Source organism: Eumetopias jubatus, unplaced genomic scaffold (genome assembly GCF_037043125.1).
Source record: "Eumetopias jubatus isolate StellerSeaLion01/CBP00866 unplaced genomic scaffold, mEumJub1_p1.0 scaffold_2, whole genome shotgun sequence".
Taxonomy (NCBI): Eukaryota; Metazoa; Chordata; class Mammalia; order Carnivora; family Otariidae; genus Eumetopias; species Eumetopias jubatus.
In genome coordinates this window covers 100995182-101012793 of record NW_028274808.1, presented here as the reverse complement: position 1 = coordinate 101012793, position 17612 = coordinate 100995182, and the positions used below count along the sequence as shown (strand labels likewise).

General features: G+C 35.7%; 1 protein-coding gene across 8 annotated transcripts in view; it reads left to right on the top strand.

Annotated features, from left to right (window-relative positions):
• The window catches only part of AFG2A (AAA ATPase AFG2A), a 328111-nt gene that overhangs the window by 55630 nt on the left and 254869 nt on the right, over positions 1-17612 (top strand). For all 8 annotated transcript variants that reach the window (XR_015767779.1, XM_028102266.2, XM_088021049.1 and 5 more), the window contains exon 11: positions 8015-8224. Coding sequence is in view for 7 of the 8 variants with exons in the window: in XM_028102266.2 (XP_027958067.1) it covers positions 8015-8224 (210 nt within the window). In the remaining variant the exon portion in view is untranslated. The remainder of the gene's footprint in view (positions 1-8014; positions 8225-17612) is intronic.

The window sequence follows — 17612 nt, the reverse complement described above, 5'->3', positions numbered from 1 at the left end:
GCTCCTTGTCCTCCTGCTGGGACTTGTTAGCATGAAAGAACAAAATGAAAAGTACTCTTTGTCACAATATTTTCTATAAAAATAACACTTTCAAAAGAATTTTTTGTACCTGGCAGTATAAAACTTGGCATGTAACAAACATGAGCATCTTGACTCAGAAATGTTGTAAAGACACTCAGTCCCCCTGGAGCTACTGAATTCCTCTCTCATAGTATATCTCTTAATATCTGCAGTTCGGTTCATTACTTTTTACTTTGTCCTTGTGGAACTTCTTTGTAAGTTGTTGTTTTTGTTTGTTTTTTAAATCTGATCATCAAGTCTTTTGGCCTCCGTGGGTATGCACTTTGAGGGGTTCTTTTGTTTTGGTGTTGGTTTGTATATTGCTGGATGGATGCTTGTCCAGAAAGTACTGTAAGAGGTTTGTGGAGGGCATTTCCCTTGGGAAATTTATCTCACTGCTCCGTCTATACTTGTTTGACAGCTGTTCCTTTACTTCTAACTTTATTATTAATTCAAAAAGTTATAAAGCCATATCTGAGCAGCTGTTCACTGTTTTCACCAGGACCCAGTAAGAAAGAAAGGACCCAGCTATTATCAGGAGTGATTTTAAGTTAGATTGTAGGAATAATTTTCTGGCAGTTATGATATAGTGTAACTTATTAAAAAGAGAGTTACAGATTTTTTTAAATTTTTTTAAAGAGCATAAAATAGTATTTGTTGAAAGATGAGAGGAGTTGAAAGATGAAATACTGTCTGAAGGTGGGATAGTGAACCAGCTAGTTTTTGAATTCCTGCTCTAGTTTTAGGATTTTATGATTTCATGCTGGTATTTATTCTTCTCTGACAGACTAACTTTTCCCATGACTTTCTCTGCTTTAAGATTCTTCCGTGCAATAGTAAGCTCTTTAAGCTGATTTATATTCATTTTTGAATTGATATCTTAGCTGTAGATTTATTCATCATTTATTTGGCATTTAGGTGCTAAATTAAAATGCAAAACTTATTTACCGTTAGTTTAAGAAATGTAATGATCAGACAACAAAGGAAAAGAAAAGAAAAGTTATGGTAGTTCAGGATTGCTCATGAAACTACAAATGCAACTGCCTGTTGGCTTTGATCTTTTGTCACTAAGCCTTCAAAATATAACTCTTCATTGTAATCATCTTTCAGACATTTAAATAAACTAATACCTAGTATTTATTAAATAGTTACTGTGTGCCAGGCAACGTGCAATTAATATAAACTATACTGTTTAATTATCATAATGAAACTGGGGGCTTAGATTTTATTATCCCCATATTCTAGATGAGAAAGTTTAGAGAGATCAAGTAAATTACCCAAAGTCATACAGTAACTGGAAGATCTATAATATGAAAAAATATATGAAGTTAAAAAAAGCAGAATATAAAATTGTGAATACATTATGATCTCAGTGAAAACACACACACACACATTTGAAAGACTAGAGGGTACCATTAACAATGACTACTTTTAGGTGTTGGGAAAACAGATAATTCTTATTATATTGTCCTTCCTAATTTCTTACAGGCTGTACCTATTATAAGGATAGCTGATACATAATCATATGAGGTGGGAATTGCCAATTTTTTTTCAGGAGTTACCCATGATTGCTCTCATTCCCTCACATTCTATTCAGTAAGTCCTACTGGTTCTACCTCCAGAATATATTCTCATGCCCAAATTGGCCCTCCTTGCCATCTCACTGCTGTAATCCTGCTCCAAGCCACCATCTAACTGCATCTTCCATATCCAGTCTTGCCTACCCGCCCCCCCCACTAAGTTCATTCCCCATGCAGTAACTAGAGTGATTTTCTTATTTACTGTATTTTAACCCTGAGAGCAAGGATTTTATAGACCATTACCTGGTATGGGACTGAGTATGGAGTAGGCACTTAGTGGTTTTTTGAATGGATGATGGTGGCATGGAAAGGTGGTCAGCTTCATTGCTCCCAGCTCACCTTGCAGCCAGTTGGCAAGGGACAATAAGAAACTGCTTTAGACTTAGTTGTAGCTAGCTCTCTATGTGACTAACCACAGTAGTGGTTTTTTGGATGCATTTCTTGTATTGCTTTTTTTTTTCACTCATTTGCTGTCATTTTCACATTCTAACACCTAGACATAAGTCTTACATATATGCACAATTTCCAAATGTCGGTCCTCACCATCTCACATATTTGAGAGCTGTAGAACTGTTTTGTATTTTTTTCAGTAGATTTTGTATTACTTTGTTTGAAGACAGCTATTTTATGTCTTTAGACAAAGACTTTTCTTATTTCTTTTTCTGGAGTACAAAATTTTGAGGACATTTTCTCACTCATCTTTGTGCCCCTACAGTTACTAACACAAGTCCAGCACATAGAAGACATTTCTTGTTTTATTGAATTTATTTCACTCATAAATTCCAATCACAGTATAATAATTGGAAACTGTTCCTTAATTTCCAAACATGTTCCTTTTACTGTAATTTCTAATTACTTAGTTGTCCAAGTCTGAATCGTGGCTGTTGCCCTTGATTCCATGTTCTTTTTTACCACCTCTTCTTCAGATCTAATTAATTTTTAAAACTCAATTGATTTGCCTTATTTAATGTAGTTTACTATGGTTTAATAAAGCTTTCATTTTTTTTTCTCTGTATAGCCCCACTGCTACTACTTTAGTGCAGATAATCACCATCTCTTATCTGAATTACTGTAGAAGCCCCCTCCAAGTTCTAATCCCTACTCTGTCTTGTAGCCACAGTTGTCTTCCAGAAATCTGATCATGTCATTTCCATTATTAACTTGTTCTCCATATCTCTCAAGATAAAGTCTAAACTTCTTGATGCCCTATGAGTCTTCAAGGTCTGATAGCTTCCTCTGTTGCTAACCTTTCTTTCTACTCCTTTCTATCCTTTCCTGGCTCCCTAAATTCTAGCCATACTGAATTACTTTTAGTTCTCCTAATTTATGATTTTTTTTTTCTCTTTCTCCTCCCATGGCACCTACTGTTACTTTCAGCTGGCTAGTTTCATCTGATCCCACCTCATATATAACCTCTGAAAAGTTTTTTTTGACCATGTATTTAAATTCTGTGACTATAGCATGTACCATGCTATATAGTAATTGCCTAATTATGGAAATATATCCCTTTAAGGAAGTATTCCATCAGGTCAGAAGCTCAGTATGGACAAGAATTATTTTGTCTCCAGCAACCAGCATATTATGAAATAGGCATTTAGTCAGTATTTATTAGATTAATTGATATTTCTGCAAATGATGTTGCCTCATGTTTTCCTGAGAAGCTAGAGACCTTCTGGTGTAACTCCCTCAACTCCCTGCGTTCCCACCAGTCTTAAACTTTTTATCTTTATCCTTTTATTTTTGAAGATTTTATTTATTTATTTGACAGAGAGAGAGTGAGCATGAGCGGGGGGAGGGGCATAGGGAGAAGCAGACTCCCCGCTGAGCAGGGGGCCCGATGTGGGGCTCAATCCCAGGACCCTGAGATCACGGCCTGAACTGAAGGCAGACGCTTAACCGACTGAGCCACCCAGGCGCCCCTATCTTTATCCTTTTACACTCCTTTCCTACTACTGTTTGACAAGATAAATACTTAACTAAAATATAAAGTGGGAGATACAAATACAGTAGGAATAGAGGAGTATTAACTATCTTTCAAAAAGTTGAGTGGTGAAAAAGAAGGCGATAGAACATTAGATAGAAACAGTATCGAAGGAAGGTTGTTTTGAAGGAGAGGGAGAAACTGAATGTTTGTAGGCTGAGGAAAGAATATAGGGAAAAATACAATCAAGGCAGTAACAGAGAAAGTACAACCAATGAAGCAAGAGCTCTCTCTTGGCAGAGAGGGAGGGGACGGGATTGTTTCAGTCTTCTTCTGCTTCAGCCTTCAGGGCAGTGGAACAACTCCTCAGCAAGACTACTAGGTCCATACAGTGGCATCGGTGGTTTGGCCTCTTCCATGCTAGTGAACACTCAGTTTTCCGATAAAATCATCCTAATTTCTCTTGGCGGACAAGCCCTCTCCAACTCCAGGTCCAGCTGACTCTGTTTGCTAGTACTCCCTAATCCTTATTAACTACAGAGATCATCTTTTATCACATGGATTTCTTTGTGTTTATATTAGTGATTTCCATGTGTGGTTCATGGAGGTACTTAGTATCTGATATTAAGTTCTTTTAAAAAACTCTTTTTTCAAGACTCTTTAAAAGACTGATTAAAAACCAAACACACACAAATGTATTGAAAACCAAATTTTATCGTAATGAAGATTTGCCAGATCTGTTTAGTTTCATACAAACCTGAGAAAAAATACTCCCTAGGCATTTATAGGCATATAATTGAATTTTATATTTATAAAATGTCATTGATTAAGAAAGATATAATTCTATATTAACCTTTAAGAAAATTTTATCTGTATATGTGTACTTATTTAAATTAGCTTAAATAAGTATTCTGTATAATGCTACATTACTTAAAGTAAAACTCAGGGTGCCTGGGTGGCTCAGTTGGTGAAGCATCTGACTCTGGATTTTGGCTCAGGTCATGATCTCAGGTTTGTGAGATCAAGCCCCGAGTTGGGTTCACACACTGGGTGTGGAGCCTGTTTAAGATTCTCTCTCTCTCTCCCTCTCTGTCTCTCTCTCTCCCTCTCTCTTAAAAAAAAAAAAAAGTAAACTCAAATGTGCTCTAAGACGTGGAAAGTCCACTCCTAGTGGAGTACATTGACAGTGTGCTCTTCTCATTGTATAGGTATAATAATTGCATAGTAACAATTGAATGAGCATCATGCAGGATCATAACAGTAACACATTATCATTTTAATTTTCACAAGTTTAAGGAGTGCTTCTCTGACTTTTACATTTCTGGTAGTTATTATAAATACAGCTTTGATACATTATATATAACATATATACTGTCTGTGTGTGCTCATAAATGTGTGTGTGTGCTGTGTGTGTATGTATGTTCCACTGCTAAAAGGCATAAAAACAAAAACTGTATAATTAAAGCATTCAGTTCAGTAACTGTTGTTAAATCTACTGACCACAGTTTCTTTAATACTCTATACTTTCTGATCTATTTAGTTTTTTTTTTTTTTAAGATTTTATTTATTTATTTGACAGAGAGAGAGACAGCGAGAGAGGGAACACAACTAGGGGGAGTGGGAGAGGGAGAAGCAAGCTTCCTGCTGAGCAGGGAGCAGGAGCACAGAGCCTGAGCAGGGAGCCCCGATGTGGGACTCGACCCCAGTACCGCGGGATTGTGACCTGCCTGAGCTGAACGACTGAGCCACCCAGGCGCCCCTCTATTTAGTTTTTGATAGTTGTTGACTACCCTCCTTAACACTCTCTTCCCAGAATGTTTATTTCTATGAGAGTATGCTGCAGTATTTTGAAGTGTCTTGATATCTGCATCCTACTTTATTTTTTTTTAAGATTTTATTTATTTGAGAGAGAGAATGAGCAGTGGGGTGGAACAGAGGGAAAGGGAGTAGCAGACTCCCCGCTGAGCAGGGAGCCCAATGCAGGGCTTGATCCAAGGACCTTGGGATCATGATGTGAGCCAAAGGTAGACACTTAACTAACTGAGCTACCCAGGCATCCCCATCCTACTTTAAAAAGATTCAGTGGCAAATTTAAAAATTGATAAAGTATGTGTGTTTGTGTGTGTACTCTTGGTGTGTGTGTAGAGAGAAAGCGAGAGCATGCATTAAAGCATGTGTGGCAAATATTAAAAATTGGTGAATTTTGGCAAAATGTATATATATACTTACTGTATTAATTTTTCAACTTTTGTGTATGTTGAAAATTTTCAAAATTTTATTTAAAAAGAAAAAGGAAAAGAAAGACACAAGAAAGCAGAAGCAGGAACTACCCCTCGGGGTGTGACAACTCGGCTGCACTTTCAGGCAGGCCTGGTTTTAACAGTAACAGTCACCTTCTGTAGTAAACAGTCAACTTTGATCCTGTATTTTTAGGGCCATAAGCTTATGTGCATTGATCTCAAGTTTAATTTTAGTTTTATTAATTGGTGAAATCAGAAATCAGGAAAAAAAAAAGGCAAAATAAAACCCAAGGCTGATGATACTGTAGGGAAACTTAGACAGGTATCACTCATGCTACTAAAATAGATAAGGCAGTTGGGATAGCAAACTGACATTATGCATCAAGAGACCTAAAAATATGTTCATCCCTTTTAATCCAGTAATCTTACTTTTTAAAAATAAATCCCAGGAAAACAATTTAGAAAAGGATAATTAAATCTGCTTTCAGGATTATGGTTCATAATATAGCATTCTTCTGGTTCCGTGGACGAAAAACGAAAACAACAAAGTCCCCCTCTCTAAAACCATGCAAGTTCTTTTAAAAAAAAATAACCTTTTCCTGATACTAGCAAAGAAAACTTTTCTCTTTTTTGGATTTGTGAATTGTTTGTTTTTCTGAACTTTTTCTTCCTCTTTTTTTTCCCCTTTTGCCTCTTGAATGTGGGTGGTGCCCAGCAAGCTGCCTTTCACCCACATCTCTCCTCTCCTGGTGGCAATTTTGATTGATGTCATAATTTTTATTGTTTGTATGTAGAGCTCTCTGAAATTGAAATTCAGTTCTGCCCTCTTCCCGGGGCTCCATCTGTGATGCTTACATTCCCACTGCTCCCTTTTTGTCTCTTGAATATCCTGTCCTGTCTCAACTCTTCATATCCAGAAATAAAAATCTATCATATATTTTTCCTCTTAAAATTTATTTTTCTCTTCATAGTCTATCAACTCATCTTGAAATCTTCAGCTTTAAATTCTCCGTCTTTCTTACTCTAACCTCAGAACCCTCCTACTGTGGACCTGCAGTATCCCTCTGGTGTGTCTTCATCCTCTGCATGTGGTTACCCTAGTTTAGGTTTGTTTTTTTAAGAATGTTTGTGATAGGTCCTTAATTGATCTCCCCACATTCTTTCTCCTCTCTAAGTGAATCTTGTCAGAGAAGTCTTCCTAAAGCACAGATCAGACCATATCACTTTCCAGATTAAAAATCTTCAAAGACTTTTTATGAAGAGAGAGGTTCTTGAACTCCATCATCTAGTCTTCAGGGTCCCCCACTATATAGTTTCAACTTAGTTTCCTTTTTAAATTTTTCTCCCTCATATCTTTTTTCTCTTACTCCTTCATACTTTCCTCTGAGCCTTTTGTGATTTTTTTTGCCTCTACTTGACCATTCCCCTGTTTTCACATTTCCAGATCTCATCTGTGCTTTAGAAGTTGACTTTCAGATTTGCCTTCCAGCTGGAAGTAATCTTTTCTTCCTGGGAACTCCCAAAAGCTTTCTCTGTGTCTTTGTTACTGTGTTTAGCATCCTTTCCATTGTACTGTGATTATTTATGTACACATTACTGGTGGTTGTTAAGTTCTTTAAAGTTTTTATTCATGTCTTATGTTTCTATTTCCTGTGTATATGATCTGATATGTAGTTCTTAATGGATATTTACTAAGTAAACACCATGTAAAGAGTTGTCTTATTTTGGTGGGTTTCTTTGTTGAGAAAAAGGAACAAAATTTTGAGGATACTTCATGAATATATCAAAGACAGAAAAAAATCGTATGTTCCCTAAGAACCTACAGAAATATTTTTGGAAGTAATACATAATGCAGATAAATTTGCTAAAAGATATATGTAGATGAGACCTTGCATCACTAATTCAAACCATTTTCAGACAGATGAAACTTAATTTTTTAAGCCATCTAGAAAAGAAGATAAACTTAACACCGTGTTCAATCATTTAAACAGTTATTTATACAAGCAGAAACTTTTTTCTTTAGTATTTCTGTAATATATAGCTCACATTTCATGTACTCTAATTTACTTCTAGAACTTTTTAAGGATCTTCTAGATTCTTAAATGGTTCTATTCCCCCTCTTGCACTTTTTATTGATTCTTTTTTTTTTCCCCTCTGTTTCTCCTGGCAAAACTTACATTTAGGTAATGCTCTGTTTTTGTTTTTTTTTTTAGGTATCCTGGTCAGATATAGGAGGACTGGAAAATATCAAACTGAAATTGAAACAGGCTGTAGAATGGCCCTTGAAACATCCAGAGTCTTTCATTCGAATGGGTATTCAACCACCTAAAGGAGTTCTTCTGTATGGACCACCTGGATGCTCTAAAACAATGATTGCAAAGGCTTTGGCCAATGAGAGTGGCCTGAATTTCCTAGCTATAAAGGTAAGGTGTTAAATTTTTTAATTGCTACTTTCTCTTCCAGCGCCACTAACACCCATCCTTTGATTCTTACCCTTAGAAAAACATGAAAAGGCATCCTAAGGAGTGGCTGAGGTTTAAATAAACTAGTGCTTGTAATCAGCAAAAATGGTGGACTACTTTATTTAGTTTTGTGATTTTCAATATTTCTTATGTCTGTGTATCATAGAAACCAGTCTTGTTTAGTTTCTGTATTTTTTAATTGTGCTAATAACCTCTTTTGCTTAACTAAGACTTAATTTAAATATGACATAAATTTAATATTTATATAGGGAGAGTTTTCAAAGAAATCTGATCATTTATATGGTAAAACTAAATTCCTTAAAACATTTTTCTAGTCAGGGAATATCTGTACAAGGTTTTTATTCTGAAACACACACATACATTATTTGTTCATTGCCCTACCCTGTTACTTGGGGTAGATAATCTTATCTGACATGTAAGTAAGTCTTACTTGACTTGACTTTAGGGCCAGATATTTTTTTTTTAAAGGTTTACTTATTTATTTTAGAGAGAGAGAGAGAGAGAGAGCATGTGAGCAGGGGGAGGGGCAGAGGGAGAGGGAGAGAGAATCCTCAAGCAGACTCCCCTTGAGTGTGGAGCCCAACATAGGGCTCCATCCCAGGACCCTGAGATCATGACCTGAGCTAAAATCAAGAGTTGGATACTTAACCATTGACTGAGCCACGCAGGCACCCCAGGACAAGATATTAATTTTTTAATTAACTTTTATGTAATATGATCATATATCCAGTTACTAAATATACATATATAGAACCTTAAATCCATTAGTGGAAGGATTTTATCACAAAAATATGTACTTCAGTCTGTTAAATATCAAATTCATTTCAGAAAAAGCACATGATAAAAGGCTCTGTTTTGATAGTACCGGGGAATTTTTTTCATAACAAAATATGTTTTCTATCTTAGAACACTGATATCCTTGGCAGTTTGAAAGCATAAAATTTATTTCAGAGTAGCGTCAATTTTTTACTTAAAATTTTTTTGGAATAATGTTTAGGTATGTTTAGTCTATTTGCTTTTTAAAAATCAGTATCTTTGCAATCACTAGTGTTTGCATATTTGTGATTATCTTGTGGAAGATATTAGATACTGAAGATAGGGGAGGGGACCATTTTTACTATGATCACTTACACTGAATCACCACCACAGTTTTAAAGTTTGCAGCTTTAAACGTTGGAGTAATGAGTGATTTTGAAATTTCAGAGACATCTTGATTTCTCTTTGGTTCCTTTTCTCTTATGTCATGGTAATGGACATAACTGTTTTACTGGCACTTCCTACTCTTTTTACTGTCATCTCCATTTTTCTGTGCCTACCTTGTGTTTTCCACAATTGTATATTCATAATCCTTGAATTTTTTTCTGTCTTCTGGATATCTGAAACCTACTTGATGAGGTCTGCACTCAGAGTTATTTATACTGGAATCTCAAAGAGGAGCACATGTATTTTCCTACGAACTAGTATCTCATTCTTATGTGATCTAAGATAACTGTTCCAGATGTTACCAGGACTGCTTTCTGGCCTATCTTAGGATTACTTAGAGAAACATTTATTACTGTTTTTGAGTATGAAACATTTCAGAACTTTAGGCAGTTTTACTTTTCTCACTGTGAGAAAATGTACAAAGATTCTTTGAAAGGTTTATCTTGCACACTGTTCATGTAAAATAGCCATGCGTGTGTTAACGTATTTGAGCTTTTTCACTAAACTCATGTTCATTTTTCTTTTAGGTCATACTCACACAAAGGATAAGTTATGTTGAGAAATTTTCTTATTCAATTGAGTTCATACTTGCTTAAAGATAATTACGTATCCTACTTACTAGTTTTTATTTAAGGTAGATTTTTATTCAATATACATTTTAGTATAGTTTGGCAGTATTATTCAGTTTTTGAATCTGGGTGGAGATTATATTTAATGAACAATGAATGTTCATTTTACTATTTTTTAAGTTTTCCTACATGTTTAAAAATTTCCAAAAGAAAAGATTGGGAACACGAAAAAATTTTTGTTTTTCTCTGCATTTTCAGTTGTCTTTTCATCTTGTCTGATCATTGCTAATGAGAAAAGTTTAAAGTAGCTATGTTATACAGCTTATGTATGCACAAATGAAGTCAGAGAAGTTGGGAATTTATATTATATTCTTCCTAGTTTTTTTTTTTCTATGAAGGAAAAGTTGTTTTTTTTTTGCAACATATATGTTTCTTTTCCAAGTGATTTAAGTGTTAAGTTTGAGCTTTTGAAATCACAAGTCTGACACATTTTGAAAATGACCAAAGAGGGGCGCCTGGGTGGCTCAGCTGGTAAGTAAGCCTTTGGCTCAGGTCATGATCCCAGGGTTCTGGGATCCAGCCCCGCATCGGGCTCCCTGCTCTGCAGGAAGCCTGCTTCTCCCTCCTTCACTCCCCCTGCTTGTGTTCCGTTTCTCGCTGTGTCTCTCTCTGTCAGATAAATAAATTAAAAAAAAAAAAAAAGAAAGAAAATGACCAGAGAAACGTACATAGACAATGAAATTTTCTAGCCTATTGGAAAATACAAGTATCTTACATGTATTGAAGGGGAAAACTCCCTAACATTTTTTACAGTTGTAGTTACCTTTAATTCCCAAAATAAAGAATTTAAAGATTTGAAACATTTCTTTCTCTGACTTTATGAAAGAACACTTTAGCTTCCCCTGTGCATCTTTCCTAAACAGTGATTAAAAGATGTATACTCAGAGTTCAGATTTCACCTTGGCTTGTGTGGACTCTTAATATCTTTTGGCATCTGTATGTGTTGTTGTGTAGACTGTTAACACTTGACATACGGTTAAGTTTGGTTTGTCATCTGTGTCAATTATATCAAAATATTTTCCAGTTTGAAGTTTCCTCTCTGCTTCTCTCTTGCTTTTGTCTGGAGTGCTGCAATAGATTAATTACCCTTGTGTAGCTGGGCTGCTTTACTTTATGGAGAACTGTTACTGATTCTGGAAGAAAGATGGTTAGGCATCTGACAGGGATTTTGAGCAAGTCCTTTATTAGCTATTATTGGTGAGTACAAGAATGTAATGAGCTTACTGTATGCTTGATTTTTGGGGGGGAAAGTTTCTTTCTGATAACTTGTCTCAAGGAGGAATTACATAAAATACATCCCATTTCAGGAAACTTTTATTCAAAAGCATGCACAATTCCAAGTACTTACTGTTCTTTATTTAACTAGATCCCCTACTATTCTATTATCAAAGGTACAAAGTAATCTGAATTTGGTAAGTTCCAAGTTTATATTTAAGCTTTTGTTTTTAAATTTTGTGGGCTAGCCTATAAATCATAGTTTCCATTTTGCAGATACTGTGTGGAAAACTGCATAGATATACCTCTTTTATATACTGAATGCTTTAAGATTAGTTTCTGGGATTGCAAATGAAGATAATAATGTTTCAGACAGTGAAATGACTTTTCCAAGGTCAGAATTGTAGTGATGAAACTGATATTTGATCTCAGGACTTTCTGAGTGCAGAGTCTAAACTCTGAACCACTGCATTATACAGTCTTTTATTCCCTGCCCCCACCCCCCTTTTAAATTTAATGCCCAGTCCTTTTTTTCATTATTTACACCATGATACTGGAGGAGGTAGTTCAGGCAGTTTCTATTGGGCAGGTTCAGAGAAATGGAAAGATGTTTCTGGGACAGTTAAAAAAAAAATTGTTCTTGTAGGACAAAGAAAACTGAGAAAACATGGCTTTGGAGTAGAAGTTGGTGAAATTAATAAGAAAGAGTAATCACTGCCAAAGAAACAGGAACCTGATGAATAAAATGGAAGTATATGGAAGGAGACTAGTGGTTGAATAAGGTGGAGCTTGAAATTTACCTATTACTATATAATTTGTGGTCTTTTTTTTTAAGATTTTATTTATTTATTTGAGAGAGAGAATGAGAGATAGAGAGCACGAGAGGGAAGAGGGTCAGAGGGAGAAGCAGACTCCCTGCCAAGCAGGGAGCCCGATGTGGGACTCGATCCCGGGACTCCAGGATCATGACCTGAGCCGAAGGCAGTCGCTTAACCGACTGAGCCACCCAGGTGCCCGTAATTTGTGGTCTTGAAATCGTGTTACAATGAAAAGAGTACTAAGCCAGGATTCAGATAGCTTTGGTTTGGTTCCTAACCCTTGCTTTTTTTAGCTCTGTAGCCTTAAAGAAGTTCTCTTGGTCAGATTTTTTTGTTTTGTTTTGTTTTGTTTTAATCTGTATAAGCTCTTTGAGAGGATTTGTATATTAAGTGAAAAAGTTTTGTAAGGCGTAACTACTCAATTCTTTAAGTGCAGCCTGCGTATAGTTATAGGCGTAACTACTCAATTCTTTAAGTGCAGCCTGCGTATAGTTATGACTTCCTGTCAAAGAGTTCAGTGTGAAAAGGGGAAGACTTACTTACTTGACAGTGTAGAAACCTGGCAAACACTACCTTAGCCAGGTGATCAAGGTTAACATCTTCAGTGATTAGTCATGTTGACAGTGTGTACCCTTGTATGATGTGACAAGAATGGTACTTTATTTCTGGGGTCTTCCTCCATAAGACTTATAATCTGTGTCTGACCATGAGAAAAACATTAGGCAAAACCAAATTGAAAGACATTCTATAAAATATCTGACTAGTACTCCTGAACCTGTCAAGGCCATCAAAAACAAGGAAAGTCTGAGAAACTCGCAATAAGAGGAGCCCAAGGAGACCTGACCTGACAGCTAAATATAATGTTATTGTGGTTTTCTGATGAGATCCTGGAACAGAAAAAGGACATTAGATAAAAACTAATCTGAGTAAACTATGGATTCATTTTAATGAACTATGATTCATTTTAATGAATCAATATGGATACATTATTATTAGTTGATTATAACAAATGTACTGTACTAATATATGATAATAATAGGGGAAACTAAGTGTGCAGTGGGGGTTTAGGGGTGGTGTATATAGGAACTCAGTACTATCTTAATTCTTCTGTAAATGTTAAACTTTACCAGAAAAGGTCTTTTAATTAAAGAGTTTTAATTAAATAAAAGAGTCAGTATCACAGATCCAGACATAGTTCAGACATTTAATGAATGTAACTGAAGTTAAAAAGCCTGGCTCATAACTCTGTACTGCACTACAGGAAGAGTGGAATGTATGGAAGGAGAAAAGCCATGGGGAGATTGCCAATTCCTTGGGTGAGGGCTTTAGGGGAGACCTTCTTTCCTGTTCATCATCCTGCTGTTCATGGTGATAATGGAAAGTTCCTGGGAAAAGAAAGCCCTGAGAGGAAATTGGCTGGGGAATCTGGGTTTGGGGCTTCCCTGAGCTTGCCTGTTTCACTGCAGTTCTCAGCCTATAAAGGAGTGTTTTGGTTCTGGCCCCAGACCCCACCATTATAAAGAATACTTTCTTTTAGTGTTTTGGTTATTTTTTCTTTCACCTTGGATATAGCTTCTAATTTAGTCTCACCAGGAACTATGTCCAGATTCATGCCTTTTGTGGACCCTAACTCATTATTCTCCTTCTACAGGTCTATTGCCATTTGAGCTCATCTAGAGTCTGAAATCTTTTGAGTTTCTATTTAATTTCCTTTAGGGCTTTTTTTTTTTAACTTTAATAATTCCCTTGGCTTCTCCAAATACTGTTGTCTTATATGCCCCATATGCCTAAATTGGCAGTTATTAGCATCATTATTAAATATATACTTAGTTTTATCACTGTTTGAATGGCTCTTAGGGAATAACTAATGGTAATTGATTATTAGGACAAATAGAATGATGTGCCATTGTCAGTATCACAAAATTATGTAGAAGTTAGATTGGATTTACTTAACTTTGGCATGATTTGTACACTATATAAGCTGAGATGTTAAAGTTGAAACATCATATGTTAAAACTTCATGTTAATAATTTTTTTTGAGTTGGGCTTGTATCAGTCAATAAAACTGCTATATAAAAAATGTCCCTTGACATGAAAATACTTTATAACATTTGGCTAAATGCAAAAAATGATAATATGACCTGTAATAACAAAACTTATAGCATTTGGAATCTTAGAAGACCTAGATTTAAAAAGAGAAGAATGCTTTCAGACTTCTAAGAAGTTTGCCTAATAACAAAATTTTAAGTTGGATTGATTTAACTTTTTATTCATGGATTCCAGCTAAGAGAGATTAGTCATTTTTTCCTTCTTTTAAATCTCTTGAATAAAATTTAATTAAAGTTGAAATGTTACAGCTTCATGTCTATAATGCTTTAAAAACTATTTGTAAATGTTTTACAATAGCAACAGTTGTGTAACTCGGATTATTAAGCTCCTTCTATGTGTTCTGTGTTCTCTTATTTCTGTACATGGTAAATAAAGATGCATTAGATGCTGTCTATCAACTCATAGTTCAGTGAGAGACACATTTGACTAAACAAGTGATATAATGAAATGGGTAATATTTAGAATCTTGATGATTAAATGTATGTGAGAAATGAGAAAGAAAGAGAGACGTCAAAGGTGATTAAAATTTTCACTTTCAGTGACTGGTAGATGGAAATTCCCAAACTTTTGGAAGAGTTAGCACGTGAGGAAGAGAGGCAAATTAGAGGTGGGAGAGCAGATACCAGACTGGGATTTAGACATGTGGAGTTTGAAATGCCTGTGGAACAACATGGCAGGTAATATCCAAAAGGCCATTTTTAGTATGGGTTTGTAGCTCAAGAGAATGGTCATTTCTAGTGGTGAAAGCGTGGAAGCTGAAACCCAGTGTTTGCAATTCTGCATATTAGTCAATAAAGGAGTTGGAGAGTGACTAGAGTGGTCAGCAGTAATGTAAGGGGTTTCTGGAGCCATGTCTACATTCATACTTTATAGCTAGCTGAATGGTACTGCTGTGCAGATTCTGAAATGTATCATTTTTGTTTCCTGAATTAATAAATTGTGGGGGAAGGTTTGTGTTGTACTTTTTTTGAGAGGAACAGCTTGAATTGTTCCCTTCTCTGCTAGCTCTTCTCTCTTTTTAGGGTTTTTACTTGCCCAAGGCATTTCTTGCCTGGTACTTAATGCCTGTTTTCAAACCTTTTGATGTACTTTCCCAAAATGGCCTTCTGTATGTGCTGATGCCGTACTTTTTGTTAATTTTCAAGATCTTTTACTCACATTACATATATGTAATTCTATCTCATGTGAGTTTGGGTTTTTATGAGTATATTCCATAACATTTAACCATAGTTAACACTTAGGTTAACTTGCCTTCCCTAGACATTTTAGAACTTATAAAAACTTGGTTTGAATTGTAATGGCCAAAAGCAACAGGCAGGTGTCAGACACATTTAAAAAGCCCTTAGGAAGACAGGAAAAAACCCAGTACTGATTAAAGGGGCAAAATTGCAGGGCAGTTTTTTTGAGGTGTAAATATTATACTTGAGTTTGTGACTGATAGGATATAAAATCATGAAACAATAAAAGATAAGTCAGATTTAGTTCTCACTGGATTAATAGCACAGCTGGACAAATCTTTATGTGAATTTATGTTGTTTTGTAAACTTGAACACTTGAAATCTTAACCGTGGAAACATGAAAAATAACATTACTCCAAAATAAGCCTACTTATGGTACTTAATTTGCTTTGGTAGTATTTCTTGATTACCCTTATGGGTGAAGCACATTATCTGGGCAGGTGAAATGTGGCAGGACAAATATACCACAGTTATTTGGTAACTAAAACTGGAAAAGAAATAACCTTATCTAGTCCCATCCACCCTATCTCTTCTCTGGATTTATATATTACTTTTTTAAAGAGTTAACCTATCAGCAAATGTGGCACTCATAGACCATACTATTTATACCTAACCCTTATATTTTGATGTAAATGGTCTCTTGTTTATAATGGAAATTAATAAAATTCTTATTTTCAAATTAACCCATGTTAGCAGCTATTTATTGACAGTTACACTTCGCATTTACCGCTTGTTCTGCTCCCGGAAATACCTTTGAATTTGAATTGCTGGTACCATGTAAAATCTTTTTTTTTTTTTCAAAGATTTTTTTTTATTTATTTGACAGGGCACACACAAGCAGGGGGAACAGCAGGCAGAGGGAGAAGGGAGGGTGAAGCTGGCTCTCCCCACTGAGCAGGGAGCCCGATGGGGGACTTGATCCCAGAACCCTGGGATCGTGACCTAAGCCAAAGGCAGATGCTTAACCGACTGAGCCACCTAGGTGCCCCACCATGTAAAAATCTTAAGGGCACATTTCCTTTTTTAAAATTTTTTTTTTATTTTTAGAAGGGCGTGGAGCAAATAGAAGACATCATAGTTTTTAGAAAGAGTAGTGTCTGTGAACCAAAACCCTGCATTATCATTATTTTCTGCCATTTAACTTTTCTAGGGGTTTTGGCATTTCATTCAACTTCTTTGCACTTTGTTTTCCTCAGGTTTTAAATGAGGTAGGTTAGACTAAATGACTCCTAAAGCCCTTCCACTAACACCATTCTGAGTATGCTTAACATAGTGCTTATATTCTAATCTATTGTTTATCCCTTGTTCTTGTTGATTGCTAAACTTTTAGGGCATTTCCTCTAACTGTGAGGTGTGATACTTAAGAGACTTGTATGCCCACTCTGCGTGACTTTTGCAAATTACTTAAACTTCTTTCACTTCATATTTTTTTTCTGTAAAGTTATGATAAGAATATCCATCTCAGAGGACTGGTGTAAGCAGTGGAGGATAATACAAATGAAACATTTAGCAAGATTTCATGAAATTAGTTGACAGTAGTTGCTGCTTTCTTCTGTTTTTAAGAATTGGATATATATTGGGCCTCAAATGAAACAAAAAAGTATAGCATAATAGCTTATAATTCCTTAAGTTTTCTGTTAGAATAAAATGTAATATATGTCTTTGAAACTGAATTTAATCTTTTGCAACTCTTTGTACCAGAATACAGTGATTTTTGGCTATTTGAACTTTAAGCTCAAAACAGACCTTCCTTGGTTATGATATTGCCTTGACTTCTTATAGAATTCTGGATCCATGTAACATATCAGTGTAGCTACTGGGTCGCATTTTGCAGGCCAGTCATCTAGGTAAGATTTATCAGCATGTTGGTCTCTGCAAAATCATATGTTCTGTAGGGATCCTACGGAAGTCTTTTTTTTTTTTTTTTTTAAGATTTCTTAAATATTTATTAGAGAGAGAACGCGATTACACATCTGGAGGTTGAAGCAGACTCCCCGCTGAGTAGGGAGCCCGACTGGGGGCTTGATCTTAGGACGCTGGGATCATGACCTGAGCCAAAGGCAGCTGCTCAACTGACTGAGCCACCCAGGTGCCTCTCCTACAGAAGTCTTTTTAT